The sequence below is a fragment of the Amblyomma mixtum genome, chromosome 2, assembly GCF_055824585.1.
Source record: "Amblyomma mixtum isolate Tamu chromosome 2, ASM5582458v1, whole genome shotgun sequence".
NCBI classification, from domain to species: Eukaryota; Metazoa; Arthropoda; class Arachnida; order Ixodida; family Ixodidae; genus Amblyomma; species Amblyomma mixtum.
Window position 1 is genome coordinate 283,508,541 of NC_143013.1, and position 21,967 is coordinate 283,530,507.

Here is a 21,967-nt window from a genome sequence, read left to right on the forward strand (position 1 = left end):
GTCTAATCGAAATCCGAGCACAGTGGTTTGACAAGCTTGGATATAGGTCGATCAGAGCTACTTGTCTGGCCCGAACACACGCGTCTCATGTTGTGGGTATGGGGGGGGGGGGGGGGGGGGGGGGGGAGCGAGTACGCAGTGGAACACCTGAAACACAGTTCCACTGTTGTGCATATATCTAAAGCACTGTATTAAGCAGGCAGTAAAACATATCAAGTTAAGTTTCTCGCTTCCTCTGTTTGCGAAGCTCAGCATCTGTCAACGTATTCGGGACCACACGTGCTGCATTGTGGCCTTTTGTACCTTTCGTCAAAATGAACGAGCGCGTTAAGCGATTTAGGCAGCTTAGTTCAGGAAAGACAAAGGAGGGCGGAACTGCCGGTATTAGCGGCAGGCGCCTGCATGCTGCGCCAAGATTCAGAAACAGAGCAGAGGCAAAGTTTCTTTATTTCGAATTATTTTTCTGTCTCCGTACTCCTTACGTACCCTCTAAAAAAGGATGACATAGTTAAATGCTGAAATAACCGGTGAGTATGCAGTGTAAAAATGGCTTCGGCGAAAAAAAAAAAAATACAGAGCACTAGTGCAAAGGCTTTGAGTTCTTAGCACAGAAGTCAGGTGCATCTTAAGGTATACACGCTTTGACCGCAGACGCGAACCCTGTGAAGCTGCAAAGAAAAATAAATAAAATGCTGATTAATTTCTATTCATTGTAACTCTTTCAATGCTGACCTCCCTCAAGTTTTTTGTTTTGTCATTATTTCATCCACGTGCAGAGGGGTACTCTTGACCGGGGGTCTCAAACACGCGTCCCAGGAGGCTTTTTTGTGGAAACCCCTTGGCATCAAATATTTCAGCTTTTGCACCTAAAACGTCATCCCAGTGGCCTCTTAACCTAATATGAACATCACTGCATGTCTTCATTATTGTTTGCCGCTTTCTAACCGCCTGGATGCTTACCTTGTAGTACTTGCAAGTCATTGAGTAGAGGTCTATTAAACATACTTTCTGGGCAAATTGAGGGGTGGCCATCTTCTGTATATTTCTAGCTTTGAGTCACAGTCTGGCCTTCGTTACGTCCAAGGCAGCAGAAAATTTAAACTGGCCATAAGCTGTTCCTCCTCTTCCGGATACAGACCCGCCAGAAACAGAAGTGTGCCGATGCGGCCTCAGCTCCGAGACGAGTTTGAGACCCTTGCTTAAGATCTTCACGAGTCGATACCTCTTTCAGTATTACACATCGTAAACATTAATATAGCATCATGTGTTTCTGTGCGTTTAGTTATGCATGCACTGATGTGCGTGAATTACGGTTTCGTCTGAACATGTACACTTGTCCTCGATGTTCCAGTTCGTAATGCGCAAGACGCCTGGGTTAAATATGCTAAAAATTCTGATAAATGTCCCAAGACAGCTCCTAGAAAGTACACGGAGTATTTGCAGTTATTCCAACCACTGCGATCCACATGCATACGAATCGGAAGAATAAGCTTAGCATGAGCGGGGCGCATACTTTGTTTTATATATGAGCGAATCCCAATTACGGAGAGGCAAAAACAAAGAAAGACGTAAGATAGCCGAGCTCGACAATGCGGAAGTTAACGGCCTGTCTTAGCGCATCCGGTTTGGAACGCTCAGCCCTTTGTGCAAGGTATGTGCGAAAAGAGCAAGACAAACGGCCGCGTACACACTCCGATAAGCGCACGCGCAAGAACGGAGCGAGCCCAGTCTGAGACGCTGCACTGACTGCGAGACTGCGCCGAGGTCAAAGCACCGTCAAAGAATTGGTGGAGAGAGGGGAGCCGCGCCGCACCACAGCCCTACAGCGCGTAGTGGAGGGGGTGTTGGTAGTGTAGTGGGCTTCGTCCGGTTCCCTGTCTAGCCGCCATTCCTACGCTCTTTTTATTTCTGTTTCTTTATCTCTACTTTGGCGGGCGCTTGCTTTTCTTGTATGTTGAGTCACGTGACGCGACAAGAGAGAGAAGGTTGGACCGGCTTGTCTGGCTGCCGCGGTTTGGCTTCGGTGGCGGGAACAGTTCGCCGGCAGTTGCGTGGCGTGCCGAGGGTCGTCTGCGTAAAGGCAGCTTACAAAGGAGAATCGCCACTTCGACGGACTTCTTATTCTTTGCACGACACTTTCAGTGGTAAGTGTGGACTCCTCGTCTGAGCGAATGTATGTGGAGTGTGCGGCGAAACGTCGGGTAAGCGGCCGTGAAACATGCAAGCGTTTAGCGTGTACAGAGTCTGGAGAGCGGTTGTGGTTCATGGCATCTCAGCCGCCATCGTCACGCCCTCCCGTCTGTAGCAGCGGTCAGCCAGTGCCTGCCTCCGAGCGCTGTGAGCAGCAGCTTGCTCGCCTCGTCGACGTTCAGAACCGTGCATACTACCGACATTGAATGAAAGGTTTATTTGGACTATTGGGGCCGCAGACAGCAAGATGAGAAGATTTTAGCTGAGAGAGATTGAATACTCTATGCTTTCACACCACTTCTGATACTTTCGAAGTATTGAAACCGCTTTTGACAGGCTAACAAATCACCACGTCAGAGTGCGCGGAAAAATACTCTGACGGCGCGCCAAGCGTCGGGCGCGTCAACGGAAAGAAAATGATCTGACTTCCGAGTCAGAAGGAAGACTCTGCCAACTATAAAGACTGCGTAAATGACGTAAGCGGATGCAGATGCCCGTCTTCGTCGAAACATTTCGTGCTTAATTTCGCTTCCGGCAGCAAGATGGGCTTTGTTTTATCTTCAGTGCATCGTGGCGATGGTGCCACGCAAAACCGCGCAGGGATGTCGGCGCCGGTGATGAAAAAGAGTTCGGCCAAAGTCTGCAACGGTTGTAGACGCGTAGTTTCCTGCTTTAAAACAGTTAAGGAATTTCATTATTCCCGGTGTATGATTTATAATTTTTACCTGCGCTTCATTGCATAACTTGGAAAGGAACGTTAAAGGATCACTTTAGTTTACTGTCAGCAGTAAGGAATAATAGCATACCAGTAATTTGCTCCCTAGAAAAAGAAACAAAAAATGCAAAAGCAGCGGCACGAGGGACAGGAGCAGTGGGTGGTTAAAGTGGAGTCGCTAATGCATGCGGAAATATTCCGACGAGACCGGCCTACCTGAACTGTCCTTGAGTAGCACCTTGCTAAAAAGAGGGGTAGGTGTGCGATTTCAAGGCCGCAGAATTGCTCCTGATAGTTTGTCATTCCACCCGGCTTAGACAGTTTATACAGACCAATGCAAACGCGAGTGAAGGTATATCGGTAATACGCTGGCGGGGGTAATTTCGTTTCTCAAATGGAGAAATGTGGCAAGTACGCCATGTCTGTTTGTCGCCCATGTAAGAGAAAGGCAGGAACATCGACAGGCTACTATGGTTGTAGCCTTTTGTTCCTGTCCTAATATCCTTTTGTCCTTCCACATTTTTATAAGGACAAAATGCTTAATGAGGAATTCTGAATGAGTCGGCACGATCGGTAAAGTTTGTCCGGCCTGGGCATCAGGAGTGCCGGTAAAGCGCCTTGAAGTTCTGAATCCGCCATCTAGGATGACTTGCCCCGAAAACACTTTCTGTCTTCGCAAAATATTCGTCGTTGGTTGCCAGAACAATGACAAACTTTGTGACAATGCTGTGTCAGACCTGAGACAAAGGATAATTCAAGCAGACCGGGACCGAATTCCTGGTATAGGTTTTAACCTTGGTTCTATATAAGGTTCTCAGTAATCGGCCTCTACCTCAATGTGGCCGCTTGTTCATCACCTGCTTGGAGGCGTGAGCACGAACATGGACTCTATGCAGATAATGCTAATAACTGAACCTATTTTATCTAGACTACACTACAGTGTCGCATGTCTAGGCGAAAAGCGTTTTGTTATCTGCAACATCGGTAAATAAGTTATATTGCCAGGTTATTTGGTGATGTATGCTTAATTAGAACAAGGCGCTTGTGTTAATCGTCTGTTATTTTGTGTCGTCTATGTTGCTTCTTGTTCAAATTGGGAAACAACAGCACTATGGGCACGAATTTGGGAGCGAACAAAATATTGTCACTTGGGGTCTTTCACATCGTTCGTTGCAATATGACTGCACCGAATGCCTGTTATCTCTTCACATCCGTTACTTTTATTTGTATATGCCTATCAAGCTCGCAATTACCTGCAAACACCGTAAAAACGCCAAGGACATTTCGAGCGGGCCCGCAGACGGCGTTTCCTGTTTATCGTCCTTGCAACCTGGCACCGACGGCGCCTTTCCCTGCTTTTATCTCGTCTGACAGCTCTACGGAGAGTGGGCACTTCTTTATCTCTGAGAATAACGCCACGAATAGAAGGTAGCGCTGAACAAATAATAACGGCGAAAAAGTAAGTAAGCGAAAGCGAAGGCGGAGAGAGAACTCAAATTGCAAGAAATGAGCCCAGGATTGACGTCATTAATATTTCCGCTGCTCCCTTCTATTCGGGCTCCTTACTAGAGCATGGGAACGCACAGCGGGACGAACGAAACAAAAGCATCTCGCTGCGTGGGCAACGACCCGTGCGACGCCAAGTATACAGCTGCCGGACGTCGAGGATCACGATAGACGGAGCACGAGCCTGTTTTAGGGCACCACCCATACTGCCTGCCCAGACGGGATAACTGGTCAGGGAACTGGGTCAGCGGACCAGTTATCTATACAGCGCTCATTTCAGAGACGCGGTTCATTAGCCCCATCCGAAATTTTGAACGGCCGAGTCGAGTACGCCACCAGGATACATAGGAGAGAGACAGGCGAGGACTGTGGTGGTTGTTCTGTAATGCTTAGATGTTTGTCTTGCACGGAACACTATTACGAAGAAATGAACACATTGATACCGCTTTAAGTACTGCTCACAAAATATGTATGCAGGGCTGTGGAATTTGCCGATTCATGCAAGTTGCATCTATTTGATTTGTGGAATACTTCAACTCTCCAGCGATTAATAATCGTTCCGACATTTTAGATCCCTTTATTTAGCTTACTTTTGTTCCATTTTCATGAACCGTCCTTCTTTCTGGTCATTTTTGGGGACAGATTAGTCTCCGGCGGTTTTCGGTCAAGGTCGAACTTGGTGTTTAAAAGGACCGGAATTATGCAGGCTCCACAGACCTTACATGTTACCATAGTCCATCAATGCTTCCTTCATAGTCCTTCAAAAGCGTTGAAGGACTATGATGTTACTTTACCAAGGATCCAGACTAGTTGATCGTGTTTGCCTTCTCAATATTTGGCACATCTACATGAATGCGAAACTTTCATGACTCACTTTTTCACTTCCAGCTCAGCGAAATGGCTCCCGTCGTAGGCTACTGGGACGTCCGTGCCCTAGCTCAGTTCATCCGCAACCTCCTCGTCTACAAAGGCGTCCAGTTCCAGGACAAGCTGTACAAGTTCGGTCCGGCGCCAGACTTTGATCGCTCCGACTGGCTCAAGGAGAAGTTCACGCTGGGCCTGAAGTTTCCCAACTTGCCGTACTACATCGACGGAGACGTCAAGATCACCCAGAGCTTAGCCATCCTCCGTTACCTGGGAAGGAAGCACGACCTGGCTGGAAAGTGCGTGCCCAGTTGTGTCATATTATCATATTTTGTCAAATAGAACTTAGTAGCGAAGGGAACAGGGTAAAGGCGATTTGTAAAAAAAAGAAAAACTTGCAACAGGGTGCGATTCATATGAAAAAATGCATGTTGGGCGTTACCTCTGATGCTGCCAGCGTACGACTTATTTGCGAAGTTGATAACTAAGCGGGGTGGGTGGAAGGGAAGTCAACTACTTAGTCTGACGAATGGAATAAAGTCATCGGGGAGCAAGGGATAATATGTGGTGGTAACGCAGCGCAGTGGTAGTCGCAGTGAATTCGAAAGGGATCTTCATCGTTATTTATGTTCTTGCCGACAGTAGGACAACTTTATTTGTACCATTTAGAGGCATTATCCAATGCTAGGGATCTGCATTGGAGACCTTAGACCAACTACATGATGGAGCCGTAGGCCTCCGATCTGACAATTTTACGTAGTTCAGGGAGAATTCGTAACACTCAAGCACGAGTGCGCCTACAGGGGAATAAAAAGGGAACAAGCTGTTCTCTAGTGTTCTTCCTTTTTTTGAAAGGGAGTGCGCTAATGTACTTACAGCTTTCTCCATTTTTCTCCTTTCTGTTTAAGTGAATGGTGACACACTGTTGGGGCTGGTGGTGGTAGTATAGTTTTAGGGCGTTTAATTTCTTCTGTTACTTGAGAAGAGGCCATGAAATACGTACTAGATTGAAGCGCGCAGTTGGCTTAACATTTTAGTACGTTCAACGGCTTTGAACCATTTTAAAACAGACGGCAAACATGGACACGCGGGAGACGGCCGCAGCTTCCACCCGTTCCTGTTCGTAAGTAGCGCGGGGACTTTGCCGTGCTAAAGCATCGCACTAACTGGCCCTCACGCAACAGTCGTCATGACGGTCTAAACAGTAAAAAACTTAGAAACACCAAACATAATGTGTCTGAAGTCCTCTCTTCACTCTTCTAGGAACGAAGAGGAGACCCTGGAGCTGGACGTCCTCGAGCAGCAGGCGCGGGACCTGAACATGCGCCTCCTCTACTCCACGGCGCCCAACCCGAACCACGAGGAGGTCCTGAAGTCGTACGCCGACAACATCGACAACGTCCTCAAGCCCTGGGAAGAGCACCTGGCCAGCCGCAAGTGGGCGCTGGGAGACAGGCTGACGTACGTGGACTTCCTGCTCTACGAGGGACTCGACTGGCACCGGGAGTTCAAGGCCGAGGCCGTGCAGCGACACCCGCACGTGGTCGAGTACCTGAAGAGGTTCGAGGAGCTGCCCAACCTGAAGGAGTACTTCGCCTCGGACAAGTACCACAAGTATCCCATCCTGGGCCCGTTCAGGAAGTGGGGATACGAAAAGAAATGAATTCCAAGCGAGGCCGCTCACGCCTTGTTGCCGTTTCGTACATGCCCCTCAATAAAGATTCTATGCCGTTCATGAATGAAGGTTGAATTCAGATCTAGTTTACTGTTAATATCAAGAAGCCTCTTTAAGCATGAAGGCATGGACAGGCTCTGGACTTTGTAAGTCCGCTGGCCAATGTTTAAAGAGGAGCTTTGCAAGCTTCAAAATTCGTTGGTATTGCGGCACTGAACACTGTTTTGAATGCTAGTTGCAACGCTTGGCAAAACAAATTTGCATTTGTTTCACAGAGATAGCTACGCAAGGGGCCTCCTCCAGGGTAAGCGGCACCGGTGCAGTATACGTAGTAACCGATGTCTCTTCCGCTCTCGTGCTGTAGAAAAAGACCTTATTTAAGGGAACCAGGGCCACGACCGACTTGTAGTTCGTCGAGTCGGTGCTCAACGGCAGGTGGTAGTTAAGTTAACGATTAGTCGCGAGATGCTGCTCGGGTAGAGCAACCCGGGTCTCACAAGCCCCACCAGTGGCTGTGTTTGAAACAGCCACCTGCCAGTGCAGGGGTGCATTGCTTAACCACTAAGCCAGTAGCGGTATAAGCACCGCCTGCGATCTAGGAAAGTATACAATGACCATTTCCACTTATATAGGCATGAAGGCGGAACCTAGGCAGCAGAGAAGGAGTGTTGTGCGGGAGGGAGTAGTTGCGCACAGTACTCTTAAGTGAGGTTAATCGTTACGTGATGGTGAAAGAAAGAACAGACTGCGAATTGGTACTCAAAGAGGACCTCAGGGTGCTGAAGGGATCCATTAAAGCTATCACGTCATGCCCTCAAGACGTAGCTTAAGCGTCTTTTGAAAAATTTTTTTTTTTTCATACCTAAACGAAGCATTCTATACCAGTCGATCCAGGTGTGAAGCTTGAAGCCGCATTCCCTTTCAGCATGGCTGCTTTTCGCCCAGCCGTCTTGCGCACAGCTAAGCCAAGACGAGGGTGGTACAGTCAGACATAAGTGAAGCAGCGCGAAAGAAGAAGCCCGAAGGCGAAACGAAGAAGGGACAGGAAAGAGCGCTCTCCCTTCTTCGTTTCGCCTTCGGGCTTCTTCCTTCGCGCTTCTTAACTTACGTAAGAATGGACCAACTATCCCCCCAAAAAGTACTGATCTTATCATCACTGATAAAAGTTAGCGCAATACAAAAAAATTGCCGACGGTTACGTTACTACGTAATGGGAAATTTGAGCGCAGCTCATCTGCTGTTTCAGCTTTTCGATAGATTGAGGCAAATAATTCGAGCAAGACATGTTCGTACGATTACAACTTATTTTTCTCACATTTCAAGAAACACTATACTAACAGTTATTGATTCTCATGAGGGAAGCTTTGTGGTCGGAGAAATAGATGGATATATGCTTGACTTGCTGCACGAGTGCCTATTTCTCAAAGACGAGGTCTATGCAAGTATTTCGCGAGGTTGTCACAGCCGTCGGAGGCGTTACTAGCGAGAGGAACGGGGTGTTCTCCCGCATAAGGGTTAAGAAATTAATGTTTGTCTTTACATCTAGATTAAACTCCCCACCAACCCTGCGATGTCAGTGCGCGTTAAAGAATCCCAGGTGGTCGAAATTTCCGGATCCCTCCACTACGGCGTCTCTCATAGCCTTAGTCGCTTTGGGACGTTAAACCCCATAAACCAAACCAAACCACCCTGCCATCCTGGCAGGTGGCATTTAATGGTTGATTGCGAGAGTTCGCTCATCGATGTCAGCGCTAACGCATGCAGCCCACTTCTCTCTCTCATCACCCCACGTACCTATGAGCGCGATTCAGGCGTCCGCTGACCCAGGGCGCCAGTTATGCTTCGGAGTGTAAAACGTTGTCAACGCCAATGAACACAATGAACGTCGATGGCGTATGGCTTCAGCACCGCGTTTCTGGCACAACGTTGTCAATGCCTGCAGCCACATCTCTCTCTCTCTCTCATCACCCCACGTACCTATAAGCGCGATTCAGGTGTCCACTGACCCAGGGAGCGTTATGCGAACTCCCTTTCCTTAAAATGGCACAACATTGTCAACGCCAACGCATGCAGCGCTTATCTGTCACTACCGCCACTTGGCTTAAAGCATGATTGAGGTGTCCACTGTTCCAAGAGGGCAGTTATGCGTCTTTGCTTTGCTTTACAAGCTCCCGCTCCATTGGTTTGGCAGCTTAAAGCGCGAGGAAGGTGTCCACTGCTGGTTACGACAGACAACGGCGACGGCGACGCCGTGAAACGCAGAAACGGGCGCCAAAGAGCTGCGCTCTTAAACAATGAACGTCGACGGCATATGGCTTCAGTGCCGCGTTTCTGCCACAATGTTGTCAATGCCAACGCATTCAGCGCACATCTGTTAGTATCGACAGAGTCGTCCTTTAATACTTTGGTATCGCCATGTAACTTAAATCACGAATGAGGTGTCCACTGTCCCAGGGGGTTATGCGCCTTTCCCTCGATTTCGAAGCTCCCGCTCTTCATGGGCTTCGTAGATTAAAACGCAGCTGTGTGCACTGTCCCAGGGGGCCATGGTTATGCATCTTTATTTTCCTGTCTTTATCTGAAGGTCAAATGAAGGTGAAATCTTCAGACCCGGTTATCTTGGCTTTACCTAGCGTAGTGAAGCTTTCGCTTCAAAAGGTGCCGTAGTGTAGGGCTCCGGAACAATTTCGGCCACCTGGGGATCTTTAACGTGCACTGACCTCGCATAGCACATGGGCGCCTTTTGCGTTTCGCCTCCATCGAACCGGGCAGAGAAACCAACACAACAGGACGCACTATGCAACTGCACCACCCGGATCAACAACTCCTACAATTCCAAACCTCCATTCAAACGCTGCCGCCGCGGTCGGGTACGAACTCGGGTATACACCGGCTCAGTAGCCGAGCGCCCTAAGCACTGAGCCACCGCGGCGGGTCGGGGCTACTTGGAGTTACAGTATATGCTACCAAAGGTAGCATTTGGTAGCATGTAGTACAGTAACTCAAGGGCTACTCTATTGCGAGAGCAGCGCCCTCACGGTACAGCCCATGGCGCCACCACCACACGGGCGCAGTGACACGTTCTGTGGCGCCGTGGGCTGTACCGTGAGGGCGCTGCTCTCGATACGCAGTGACACGTTCTGTGGCGCCATATGGGCCAACGTTGATATGGGCTGTACCGTGAGGGCGCTGCTCTTGATATAGAGAAGCGCCGCGTCCATAGTCGACAGCATTCTATATTTGTCAACCAGAGGGCGCTCTCTTAGCTCTCAGTCGTGCGGTTCTTCCAAGGAAACTTCAACTCTGCGTGAGACAGTCACTGCTGACGTCGGTGTCGCTCTCAGCTGCCCGATGTCGAGAGGAGAAGCAGACGACGACAAACGACAAGAAGCGTCCATGATGGCGACGGTCGCTGTTTCCACCGCAGCTCTCTCACCCGGCGGCAGGTCCGGGCTCACCGGTGTCGGGACGGGCGGCAGCATGGACGCCGAGCTGCAGACGCCGGTGAACCTTCCAGCGAGGCTCAACAACCGGACGGGCCTTCACGTGATCGTCCGTGTGCTGGGCGTTTCCATCCTCGGCTGCGCGCGTATGCTGACCCTACTCACCCACCATCCATGGCAAGCTAAGGGTGAGCACGGACGATGTCGGCGTCGGGACGGGAGGCAGCATGGACGCCGAGCTGCAGACGCCGGTGAACCTTCCAGCGAGGCTCAACAACCGGACGGGCCTTCACGTGATCGTCGCTGTGCTGGGCGTTTACATCATCGGCTGCGCGCGTATGCTGACCTACTCGCCCACCATCCATGGCAAGCTAGAGGTGAGCGCGGACGATGTCGGCGTCGGGACGGGAGGCAGCATGGACGCCGAGCTGCAGACGCCAGTACCTTCCAGCTATAGGCTCAACACCGGGAGGGCCTTCACGTGATCGTCGCTATACTGGGAGTTTCCATCCTTGGCTGCGCGCGTATGCTGACCTACTCGCCCACCATCCATGGCAAGCTAGAGGTGAGCGCGGACGATGTTGGCGTCGGGACGGCGGCAGCATGGACGCCGAGCTGCAGAAGCCGGTGAACCTTCCAGCGATGCTAAACATCCGAGCGGGCCTCTACGTGATCGTCGCCATGCTGGGCGTTTCCATCCTGGGTTGCGCGTGTATGCTGGCCACCATCCACGTCAAGCTGAAGCGAAACGCCGATGACGTGCGTAACTACATAGCGTCCCGGGACAATATGGCCGACCATCACAGGAATGGCACCGGTGTTGGGGCAGGCACGGACGACGTCCGTCTGGATATATTTTAAGTAGAAGATTGCGACTATAGGTGCTGGCCGCGAAGAAAAACCTGTGCAGCACGCATGGTAGCGCGCCCTGGGTTGTTCAGAGAGGACGATGAACTGGTCTTTTGGCCTAAAATATCTTCGGCCAGTATTTGTAACGTGAAAATATATATTATTCGTATTCGTGTATACGGCTTCGATTATGTGATAATCTTGGCGATGGCGCCTCTCTTTTGCGGGTTGGGCAACATTATTTTTCTTTCTCTTTCTCTGCCCGCAGTAATATTTGTTGGTGCCTGTTGCGCATACGGAGTCACGGTTGGTTTCTTGTAAAAAAAAAAAAAAACGTTGCAAACAGCGAGATAACGAAGCCGGTTTGAGGTTACTGAGGACGCTATGCAGATGCAAACCAACCATGTGAGATAACGCACCAGTCCCGTGCCCTTGGCAGGTAAAGTGAAATATACCAGTGCAATATTCGCGCTTAAAAGGCATTTTTGCATAAGGCCGCGGCAGTTGAATTGCGATGGAGGCGAAATTGTAGATGCCCGTGTACTGTGCGATGTCAGTGCACGTTAAAGAACCTCAGGTGGTCGGAATTTCCGGAGCCCTTCACTACGGCGTCTCTCATAGCCTTAGTCACTTTGGGACGTTAAGCCCAATAAAAAAAATGCCGACGATTACGTTACTTCCTAATGCGAAATTTGAGCGCAGCTCATCAGCTGTTTCAGCTTTTCGATAGATTGAGGCAAAGAATTTGAGCAAGACATGTATGCAATTACAGACAACTTATTTTTCACACGTATTCCTTCAAGAAACACTCTACTAAAAGTTCTTGATTGTCATGAAGGAAGCTTTATGTTCGGAGAAATAGATGGATATATAAGCTCGACTTGCTGCACCAATGCCTGGTTCTCAAAGACGAGGTCTGCGCAAGTATTTCGCGAGGTTGTCACAGCTGTGGGAGCCGTTACGAACGAGAGGAACGGGATGTGCTCCCGCATAAGTGGTAAGAAATTCCCGCCTGTCTTTATATCTACATTAAAGTTCCCACCCACCCTGCCACCCTGGCAGGCGGCAGCGTTTCTGGCACAAGGTTGCCAATGCCAAAGCATGCAGCGCACATCTGTCACTACCGCCCGCCACGTAGCTTGAAGCATGATTGGTGTGTCCACTGTTCCAAGAGGGCAGTTAAGCGCCTTCCCTCTGGTTCAGGTGTCCACCGAGATGTGCGAGACAGATACTGCGAATTTCCTTTCCTCAAAAACCAATTTACAAATTTTACCCCCTGCTTTCCAAGCCCCCGCTCTATTGGTTTCGCAGCTGTGGGAGACAGATACTGCGCATTTCCCTTCCTCAAAAAAAATACCGAAGACACTGAAAATTCTAAAGTGTGCTTGGCGTAAGCCGTCTGGTCAACCTACTGTCGCTTCCCCGAACCGCTTGGCGCGGAATCACTGGGCCGCTTCGGAGCCATGCGTCTCACTCACTCGACTGCAACGAGACGTCTGGCGAAGGAACGATGGTGTAGCTGCCACCGCCGACGCGCGCGCGCTCGTTCTACCGCTACTGTGTGACGTCATGGTTGCTATGCACAGCTGCGCCCCCCACTGACGCGCCGGTTGCTAAGGAGGGGAGGAGGTTGCGCTTTTACTTTCTCCTTTCCAAGCACCCGCTTTATTGCTTTGGTGTCCGCTGGTTACAACGGACAACGGCGACGGCAACGGCGACGCTGCGAAACGAAGAAACGGGCGCCTAAGGGCCGTTTCACATGCTGCGACTAGAACGAAAATAGTCGGCCTAGTCGGTGACGTCGCAGTGCGATTTTCGCACAGTGCTTTCACATGCAACGCGTACCCAGCGAATTCGGTCGGAGGGACACGCAAGGTTGCTCGATGTTCGCATAGGCAACCCACGATTAAACGCGACAGAAACGCTGCACGGAATGTGTTGATGATGTTATGACCAGCGCGTTTTTAGATGCAAGGCAATATTTCGTATGTTTTGATTAGAAGAAACAGTTTTGCTTACGCCGCGGGAACAACTCTCACGTGACCCCACGCCGAGACGGCGCGTGACGTCACGTCACGTGCGAGTTGTTGCCGCGGCCGGTCTCGACGCACGTGCGCTCTCGCTCGCGCGCCTGGAGACCGGTCGTGGCCGCGGCAGCTGCTCTCGCGTGACGTCACGTCACGTGCCATCTCGGCGCTGCCCATTGGTCAGTCGCAGAGCGAACACACCGACGCTGCGACTGGATTCCAACCGGACGGAACTTGGTGGCACGCCGTCTGCGGCTAGACCGACGGCCCTCCCCAGTCGCAGACCGACAGAATTCGCAGCGTCGCAGGCGAGAATCGCATGCATGTGAAACGGGCCTAAGAGCTGCGCTCTAAAAAAGTCACGAGAAAGGAAGACGGGACGACGCGCGTCTTCCTGTCTTCCTTTCTCATGATTGTTCTTGTGTTGCGCTAACTTTTATCAGAGACTATGCACCAACTCGCCCACCAACAAGTTTAACTTGAGTGATACCATTCGCCTCACCCTTCACTGCGCAATCCTGACGGTAGCTGTAGCGCGAAATATTCTCTAGTCGTTGACCAAGGGTATATAAAGAGAGCGTACTTGTAAAATGTATAGATCCTTTGAGACTACACACGGTACGCCGCGAAATACGACTCATTATAGCATGACTTGTATTTTCCTTGCGCCTTATGCCTTGCACTTACAGATGCCATACATGCAAAAATATTGAATTTCACTTGTGTACGAATGCATTTCTGATGAGTCATCAACAATTCAACAGGAAAACAGCATCATATCTGTTTTAACATTAGATCCGCAACAGACTTTCATTTGAGTTCACTTGAAAAACTTATCAGCTTTTCGGGATAGTAGCATCACGAATAATGCAAACATTTATGGCGCTTCAACTGCTAGTACAGATGCATTGCTGAAGTTGTCGGATGAAGGCAGCAGCGTTTCGAAGACGCCCCCTAGAGGTCAAAGGATCCGACTATGTTCAATTTGACATATGTCCCGTGTGTGTCAAAAGTGACAGTGTTGCAATATTCCGTGTAACGATTAAAGTCTCTGTATGAAAGTTGTTATGATCCAAACCTCGCTTAATTACACTGCTTGCATATGAATTTTTATCGGTCAGTTTGGTGCAAGATCTCCGAAAGGGCTGTCACTACAACGACAGGCAGAAACTCGCACTATGAGCAGAGCCCTCAAAAATACACTGTTATCGTGCAAAGTGCTATCCAGGCAAGGACAAAGGATCTTACGCCTAATGCTGGGTACCAATAGATAACAGGGGCTGTTTACGGTCAGCGAACTATCTCAAGATGTCGGCAGAACAATGCGCGGTCGAAAGGAAACGCCTCGCTAAAGCGCCACCATCACTGCAGGTCAGCAACCTGCTGCGCTTTAGACGCACTGAGTGGCTGTATTGGAGGGGAAGGCTGCTATACTTGGCACCTCTGATACTGACGGCACTGCAGCAGTATATAACCACACCTGAAGCATACCACCCTCACTTCTGGGAGCACGTACCAGCTCGAAAGCACAACAAGGCTTCGAAGGCGTCCTTGAACAGCGGTTTAAAGGTACCGTAAGAATAATTGCGTCTAATCGTGGGATCTTTTCCGCTTGGGTGTGGAGAAGCTTAGCGCTCAAATAGTGGTGTTGAGTATGTCTCTGTGGCTCTTCCTTTTTCCGATGCTGGGTGGATGAGGCTTAGACGAGCATGTAGAAACTAATATGTTTCTCATTCTTTGTGCATCAAATATCTCTAATGCTCACTGCGAGATAGTGTAAGAGAAAGAACCTTCATTATAGTGACGCTGAGCGTCTATGCCTAGCTGAACGCATTTCATGTGTTCTTTGTTTCGATATTAACAGTGCGCCTGTTAATATCGATGACGTCATCGAAGGTATCGGTACATTTTTAACGCATAAACGCCTGGTACGAAGGAAAAAAACCGACACCGAAGGCAAAACCTGCCGAGCGTTGTTTGGCTGTATCCAACGAGATAAGGCACGGTGGGTCTCACGGCAGCGGTAATTTGAAATCATACCTTCGTGACGTCACCCTGAACTTTCCCGCACTCCTTCGGTGCATTGAGGAGAAGCGCAAAATTCAATCGGTTACGTAACTATTTTGAATGATAGTATAAAAACACTTGGCATGTTTTACCTACAGCCTATATTGACTTGAATCCTTGAATATCGAGAAATTCTCAGAAAGTGGTGCAGTTGCCCTTTAACTTCATACATCCCTGGGAGTCCTCATACCACTCCTGGCGCTGTGGCGCAGCAGTTAAGCAATGCGTCACTGCTCTGCGATGGCAGGTGTTGCCATTGGTTGGGCTTTTGCGAGCCAGGTTGCTCTTCGCGGGAAACCTATCATGACCAATCATTTATTTAACTACCGCCTGCCACGGTGCGCAAGTTGCGATGACGCCACAAGGTTACGTGACACAGGTGTTCCACCTGCCTCCTGCTTCTCTGTGGTTTTTTCGTGGATTTTTCGCTTATGATCAACGACGCCGACGGCGCGCCAGATTTTCTGCTACAGGAGCTCCGATAATGACCTCGCGTTGAAACTAGGAGAATGCCCCTCATGCCTCTGACCCTCAAAGGCACAGAACTGCTGGCCGGAAGCCGGCGAGACTGTGCGGAAGGGACATGGTGCACGTTCCAGTATACATGCGCTCGAGCATTGAAGGAGGCCCAGTAGTTTAGGCTAGACTAATATAAGAATTATTGGCTCTCACGCCTCTGCTAACGCTCAGTTACATTCCCGTTACACACTCGTTAAAGTCTTGTGTGTTTTTTTTTCTGATATATCTTTTTTTCCAGTGTTCGAAAACGCAGATACGATGCAGTTATCACAAAATCTTCCTCTAAATCTTCTTACAGTCCTGAGCTGCTTTTCTCTCCGGTGGATAGTAGTTGCCAGTTTTCTAGTTCATTGCTACGAGGCAGCGCACAGAGGCGACGAACAAGAAAAGACACACAACAAGGCGCTAACTATCAAGTGAATTTTATTGGCAAAAAATATCTTAAATACCGCTGTTCTGCACGTCAAGCGGTTGCAGATCACGCGGAAATGGTCAATCTGCAAACGTGTCAATGAACGCGAATTTCTGGTGTAGTTTTCTGGTGGTGCCCACATGCCTCTTTTTTTTTCCTCATTCCTTTTTGCCTTCTTTAATTCAATACCCCTTTGGTGAGAGCTTCTTAGAAGCCAATAAAAGCCACGAGCAAATTTGTAAGCAACACGTCTCAGGTAGTGACATAAATAAAGGCCGGGCTGTGTGCATGATTGACATAGCAACTGGAGTTTAGGGTCAAGTGGGGGAGGGGGGGGGGTGGAAGGACGGCATCTACACTCAGGAATCCGCCACGAAAGTGTATTCAAACTCACATAAACGGCCCGCACTTTACCTATCGATCATCTGACACCCTTTTACGAAGCCCGGGACTCTCATCTCCACCGTGCCCACCCCGTTACCAAAAAAGAAAAGGATGCTGTGGCGCTAGTGCACGGCACGCCAGTAAGCCTCCCTATACCATTCCATATGACGACCTACACTTTCAGTTTTCATCACAACGGAATGGCTCCCGTAGTGGGATACTGGGACGCCCGAGCCCTAGCTCAGTCCATCCGCAACCTCCTCGTCTACAAAGGGATCCAGTTCCAGGACAAACAGTACAAGTTCGACCCGGCACCAGGCTTTGATCGCTCCAACTGGCTCAAGGAGAAGTTCACGCTGGGCCTGAAGTTTCCCAACCTGCCGTACTACATCGACGGAGACGTCAAGATCACCCAGAGCTTGGCCATCCTCCGTTACCTCGGAAGGAAGCACGACCTGGCTGGCAAGTGCGTGCGTCGTTATGTCACGTGCTCAAATCTGTTCAACTTTGACTTAGACAGTATGGTACGGTTCATTAGGAACTTTCATACGTACCTTTCATGCACACAGTAGACTTGTGAAATACAGTAACGAAAACAATTGTAACCAACCTTACGAAGAAAGTCTTGAAGTCAAAATACACTAGGGGCCTTGTAAGCTATGTTAAAGGGTCAGTCTACTCACCGAGATGAGTGTATAAATAATGGCATATTCTAGTAGTTGGCACCCTATAACATCAATAACGAGGGAACTGCTCCCAGTTTAGGCAGGAATTTATATTTTATTTCGGCGTTAAAAGTCGCGTAAAAATGCATGGTGGCGACCCCAAACGTTCATTTTGTTCAAGCAAGTGGTAGTCTTTTTTTGTAGAAGCATAAATGAATATACTACGTACCGTTAGTATGCCCCAGTGTCACAGTACCGTACGTTTTGTTCCAGTAAACTGTAGAAGGCGTACCGCTCGCTTTTTCTGTAAATCACATGAATATTTATAGTTATACGTACGCTAAACGCAGGCAATTTCCCAGTTTTAGTTCAGCGTATGCTAGCAGAGACGCAAAAATAAACTCAGCCTATAGTGGCGCCATCTGGTTGTCAGGACGGGAACCATTGCTGTAAACAAGCCGACTCTCCACTTAAGCCTAGAAGTGGCAGAATCGTCACTCTAATTATTTAAATAAAGCGAATTTCTCACTTATACGTTTTCTTGTAGGCGAGATGAGACGAAGCGAAAGACCGGCGCCCCATTTATGTCCAGTGAACGCACTGAAAAAGGTAGCAACAACGAGGATTCAGTCCGAAGCGAGAGGTCCAGCTATAGAGGCTAGTCCAGCTTCGACGGACGCCGCCATGTTTGTCGCCGCGCGGCGGAAATCCAGTTGGTTGCCAGATGAGACTACCATCTCATACAGATGTGTTTCCACATCAATAAATTCTATTTTAAAATGTTCTACCGCACTTCTTGGCACCACAGCTGGCTAAACGGTAATTTGAGTAAAGAGCTATCGGTCACCGCAAAGAAAATATGGCCGATAAAATTCAGCCATATTTACCTCGAGTGACCGGTCCCGAACGGAACAGATGACCACTTCGTATAAAAGCCGTTCCTTGATGTCACTTCCCTGGCCGAGGTGACTCAGCAGCTATGTTTGGCTGCTGATCAAGGTCCAACGTTCCATTCCAGCCGCGGCGGCTGCATTTCGATAGAGAAAGAGTGTGCACACACTGTTATAGCAGCATTTGTTGTAGTACAGTATATACAGACGGCACAAGCTGTAGGCATGGAGCTAAAAAGATGGGAAGCAAAAAAAGAGGACTTGTCGTCAACTACGCTTGTCGATATGCGAGCTCAGCAACTTGAAGCTCCTCCTCCCTTGTTTTCTTGGTTTCGTGGTGTCAAGAAACGCAACTTCCTACCCTCTATCATTGACTACTATTAAGGATGCAGTTTCGGCACCAAAAGATGTAGGTGTAAAACAAAGCTCATAAAATGTCTTCCTCTTCACCCTTCCAGGAATGAGGAGGAGATCCTGGAGCTAGACGTCCTCGAGCAGCAGGCGCAGGATCTGTGCATGCGCCTCATCCTCTCCACGGCTCCCATCCCGAACTACGAGGAGACCCTCAAGTCGTATGCCGACAACATCGACAATGTCCTCAAGCCCTGGGAAGAGCACCTCGCCAACCGCAAGTGGGCGCTGGGAGACAGGCTTACGTACGTGGACTTCCTGCTCTACGAGGGACTCGACTGGCATCGAGAGTTCAAGCCAGACGCCATACAACGCTACCCGCACGTGGTTAAGTACCTGAAGAGGTTCGAGGAGCTGCCCAACCTGAAGGAGCACTTCGCCTCGGACAAGTACCACAAGTATCCCATCCTGTGCCCTTACAGGAAGTGGGGCTACGAGAAGAAATAAATTCGAGTAGCGCTGACTGTTGGGCAGTTAGTGAATGATCACCGCAAGGTCCTGTCTGTGTTGCGCAAAGTTTTCCTTGCAAATAAATGGATGCTGTGTGGCGCTGTTCGTTACCTGTCGTCCTTTCGTTGTACCTGTCTACATGACTAAATAAAATTTCTGTGCCGTCGGTGATGGGTGACGAAGAAAAAAACGAGAATAGATATCCCGTAATAAATTACTTGTTATTATAAGCCCGTAAGTTCTTTGTGCTTGTAGGCATGGACGGGCTGTCGATGTTATAAGCTTTCCTTGCAATGTTTAAAGAAGAGGTGTTTTGCATGCTGTATATGGGCATTGGTATCGCTGCACTGAAGTCTGTTTTTAACGTTTGTTGCTGTCAGCATTCACATTTCTTACGAGCCACCACGCGGTCCCAACACGCCAGCACACGACATTTAACGCTCCTGCTCAGCGACCACGACGCGCCCCGCATCCTAACATTCTCCTACGAGCGTCCCCCTTGACAAGCCACGATGCTGCTCCTTACGGCAGCGGAGTCGTAAGGAGAAGCATCTGCAAGTAACACGTCTGGACTTGTCACAAGAGGCCAGACAGCGAGGCGCCGTTTCCTCCTCCCCGGACGCCAGCGCGCGCGGCAAGATTTGAAGCAGTTGGCCGCGCGGTCGCTGGTTGGTCCTTTCGGAGTGCCGCCTTTGGATTGGCCAGTTCGGAGGGGCCACCGTTCCTCAGGCTATAAAAGCCCCACCGCTGCAGCATGAGAGAGAGACGACCGGGAGGCGCCGACGATACGAGACGCGTCGGCGAGGCCCTCCCAACTCTGCAGATCCGCCGAACCTCCTACGTATCAGTAATCCAGTTATCTCATTCTTCTATCCTTAAGTCCTAAAATAAACCTGGTTTTCTTAATTCGAAAAGAATCCGGCCACTTCTTGCTAACATTGCAATCCTCGGCAAAACGAATTTGCATTGTTTTCTAGGCGATAACTACGTGAGGAGCTCTCTCCGGGGTAAACCTCATCGGCATAGTATTCTTGCTGAAAAGTTTATTCCAGAGAGGCTGAGGACGAACGCCTGAAGGGAGGAAGATTCACAAAGGTTGCTGGCTCGCTCTACCATTTGTACCGTGCATTCGTCGAGTGTAGAGTCCAGTGAGCAATGCGACGCTGAATACTGTCGCGACTTACCCGCGGATTACTGAACCTGCCAGCGCGAATGAGAATGACTCTAGGAAGGAGAAAAGGGAAGCGCTGTTCTCGCAAGTGAAGTTTATTGAAGCAAATAGGGATTGCATAGCAAAACCAAGCAACCCTGCAAAACAAATAAACACCAAAGTGCCTGAAGAAATTCATATGTCATGAACGCCCCTGGAAATTGCCTTGATAAAGAAGATCAGGGCGGTTATTATTCGATATAACTAATAATTCGATATATCCGGGTTCGGCTGTAGCTGTGCACTTACTGAGACTTGGTTGTCAAGATTAGTTTTTACGCTATAAGTTTGGCGCTGCTGACGCACATCCTTCCACGATACGATTCAGAAGTTCATGGCTTGCGAGGCAAAAGCGTGAAAAGCTAACCAAACTTCGGCTCAAAAGAAAGGCAGGTCCAACGAGACAAAAATTAAGTTTACAGTGACGCTCAGGTTCTGCCAAAACTTTTGTGTCGCATTCATCGACGGCAATTTCGAACAAATTGGCTGCTAGGTGAAATATCCAACCTCTCTGTCCCCCACGGACCAACACTGACTTGTTTGACTCGTGCCACGCTTTGCAACTGAATGCATATATTTTTTTTCTCGTTCTTTTTTGTAAACTGCAAGTTGCCATGTGATTTTTCTGACTTATTCCTTCTGTACAGTGCCCGTCCTGCTTAGACCTAACCATGGTCTGCGTATGTACATAAATAAATAAATAAATAAATAAATAAACACAACGAAGTTAACCTCCGACGCCTTTTGAGTGTGCTAGGCACGTATGAATTAAAGTACACGATACAATTAATGTCATCGAAGCTGAGAATGGCACTAGGCTGTACATGTGATGCGACGAACTGATAACCTATGGTCTGTTAAAGTAACAGGGTGTCTAAATCAGACCGTGATATCAGAGCAAAACTTAATCTCAGGCATGCTTCCACAATTTTTTTGCAGTCATTTTAGCTTCCGGTACTAAGCTTAAAGGGATACTGAGGCGGTTTTCGAATCAGCTAACCTTCTAGGGTTTTGAAGTAGTGTCATTGCTGATGACGTCTGTGAAATTATTTTTTCGATTTTGGCTAAAACAGTGGCGCAATCACCAATTAAAAACGCGATGTTTAAATTTCCCGCGCCCGCGCGAGCGCAGGAGAGGGGAACAGCGGAGAGGGAAACCTCGTCCATGTCGGCCAGCGTGACGTCAAGTTGAGGAGCCGGGGATGCTCGGCGCACCCGAGCGCGCTTTCAGCGCGCGTTGTTTCTCGTGCTGCATGCGTTGTTCCTCGTACTGCGTGCGTTGTGACGTACAAAGCGTGTCAGCCGACCTTGAGAATCAGATTCAACAGGTACTACTCTGCTTGAGTGTCCACGAACAACTACGGCCGCGACTGTGTCGTCTTCCACTGTTTTCCGCAAGATCACAAGCTCGCAGCGCAACCGCTCGCTGCTGTGACGAAGAATTCAAACCGACTAAAGCAAGCTCGAAACACTTTCGTAAGAGCGGCTACAGGCAGAGCTTGTCCTAGTGTGATCTCTGGAGATTTCTGTCGAAAAGGTGCGGCTGAACCATGACACAGTTCCATCGATTTCCTCGCGCATAAGAGGCGTGTCACCATTCCGAAGAAGCGCCTCTTTTAAAAGTAGAAACATGCTCACTTAGCCCCTGGAGAAACCTTATAGAGGCTTAAGCATGTGTCGATCTCCTCAG

General features: G+C 49.2%; 2 protein-coding genes across 3 annotated transcripts; both read left to right on the forward strand.

Annotated features, from left to right (window-relative positions):
* The first annotated feature begins 1,978 nt into the window (after positions 1-1,978).
* LOC149364266 (glutathione S-transferase-like) lies at positions 1,979-7,025 on the forward strand. The gene is made up of 3 exons (XM_089570062.1): positions 1,979-2,144; positions 5,300-5,574; positions 6,539-7,025. The coding sequence occupies exons 2-3, from the start codon at positions 5,309-5,311 to the stop codon at positions 6,936-6,938; spliced, it is 666 nt and encodes a 221-aa protein (XP_089426188.1). The 5' UTR covers positions 1,979-2,144; positions 5,300-5,308; the 3' UTR covers positions 6,939-7,025.
* A 3,834-nt stretch (positions 7,026-10,859) lies between these two features.
* Positions 10,860-19,175, forward strand: LOC149364267 (glutathione S-transferase-like). 2 transcript variants are annotated; one of them, XM_089574204.1, is made up of 3 exons: positions 10,860-10,958; positions 16,836-17,117; positions 18,665-19,175. In XM_089574204.1, the coding sequence occupies exons 2-3, from the start codon at positions 16,852-16,854 to the stop codon at positions 19,062-19,064; spliced, it is 666 nt and encodes a 221-aa protein (XP_089430330.1). In that variant the 5' UTR covers positions 10,860-10,958; positions 16,836-16,851; the 3' UTR covers positions 19,065-19,175. The 2 variants fall into 2 exon arrangements, with proteins under 2 accessions (XP_089430330.1, XP_089430329.1); XM_089574203.1 differs by lacking the exon at positions 10,860-10,958 and adding an exon at positions 11,020-11,152.
* Positions 19,176-21,967: the final 2,792 nt, after the last annotated feature.

Bases quoted from the DNA above. Each gene is read 5' to 3' on its own strand.
- LOC149364266 (XM_089570062.1), top strand. From the start codon at position 5,309: ATGGCTCCCGTCGTAGGCTACTGGGACGTCCGTGCCCTAGCTCAGTTC. The intron at 5,575-6,538 runs GTGCGTGCCCAG...TCACTCTTCTAG, and splicing joins AAGCACGACCTGGCTGGAAA to GAACGAAGAGGAGACCCTGG.
- LOC149364267 (XM_089574203.1), top strand. The intron at 17,118-18,664 runs GTGCGTGCGTCG...TCACCCTTCCAG, and splicing joins AAGCACGACCTGGCTGGCAA to GAATGAGGAGGAGATCCTGG.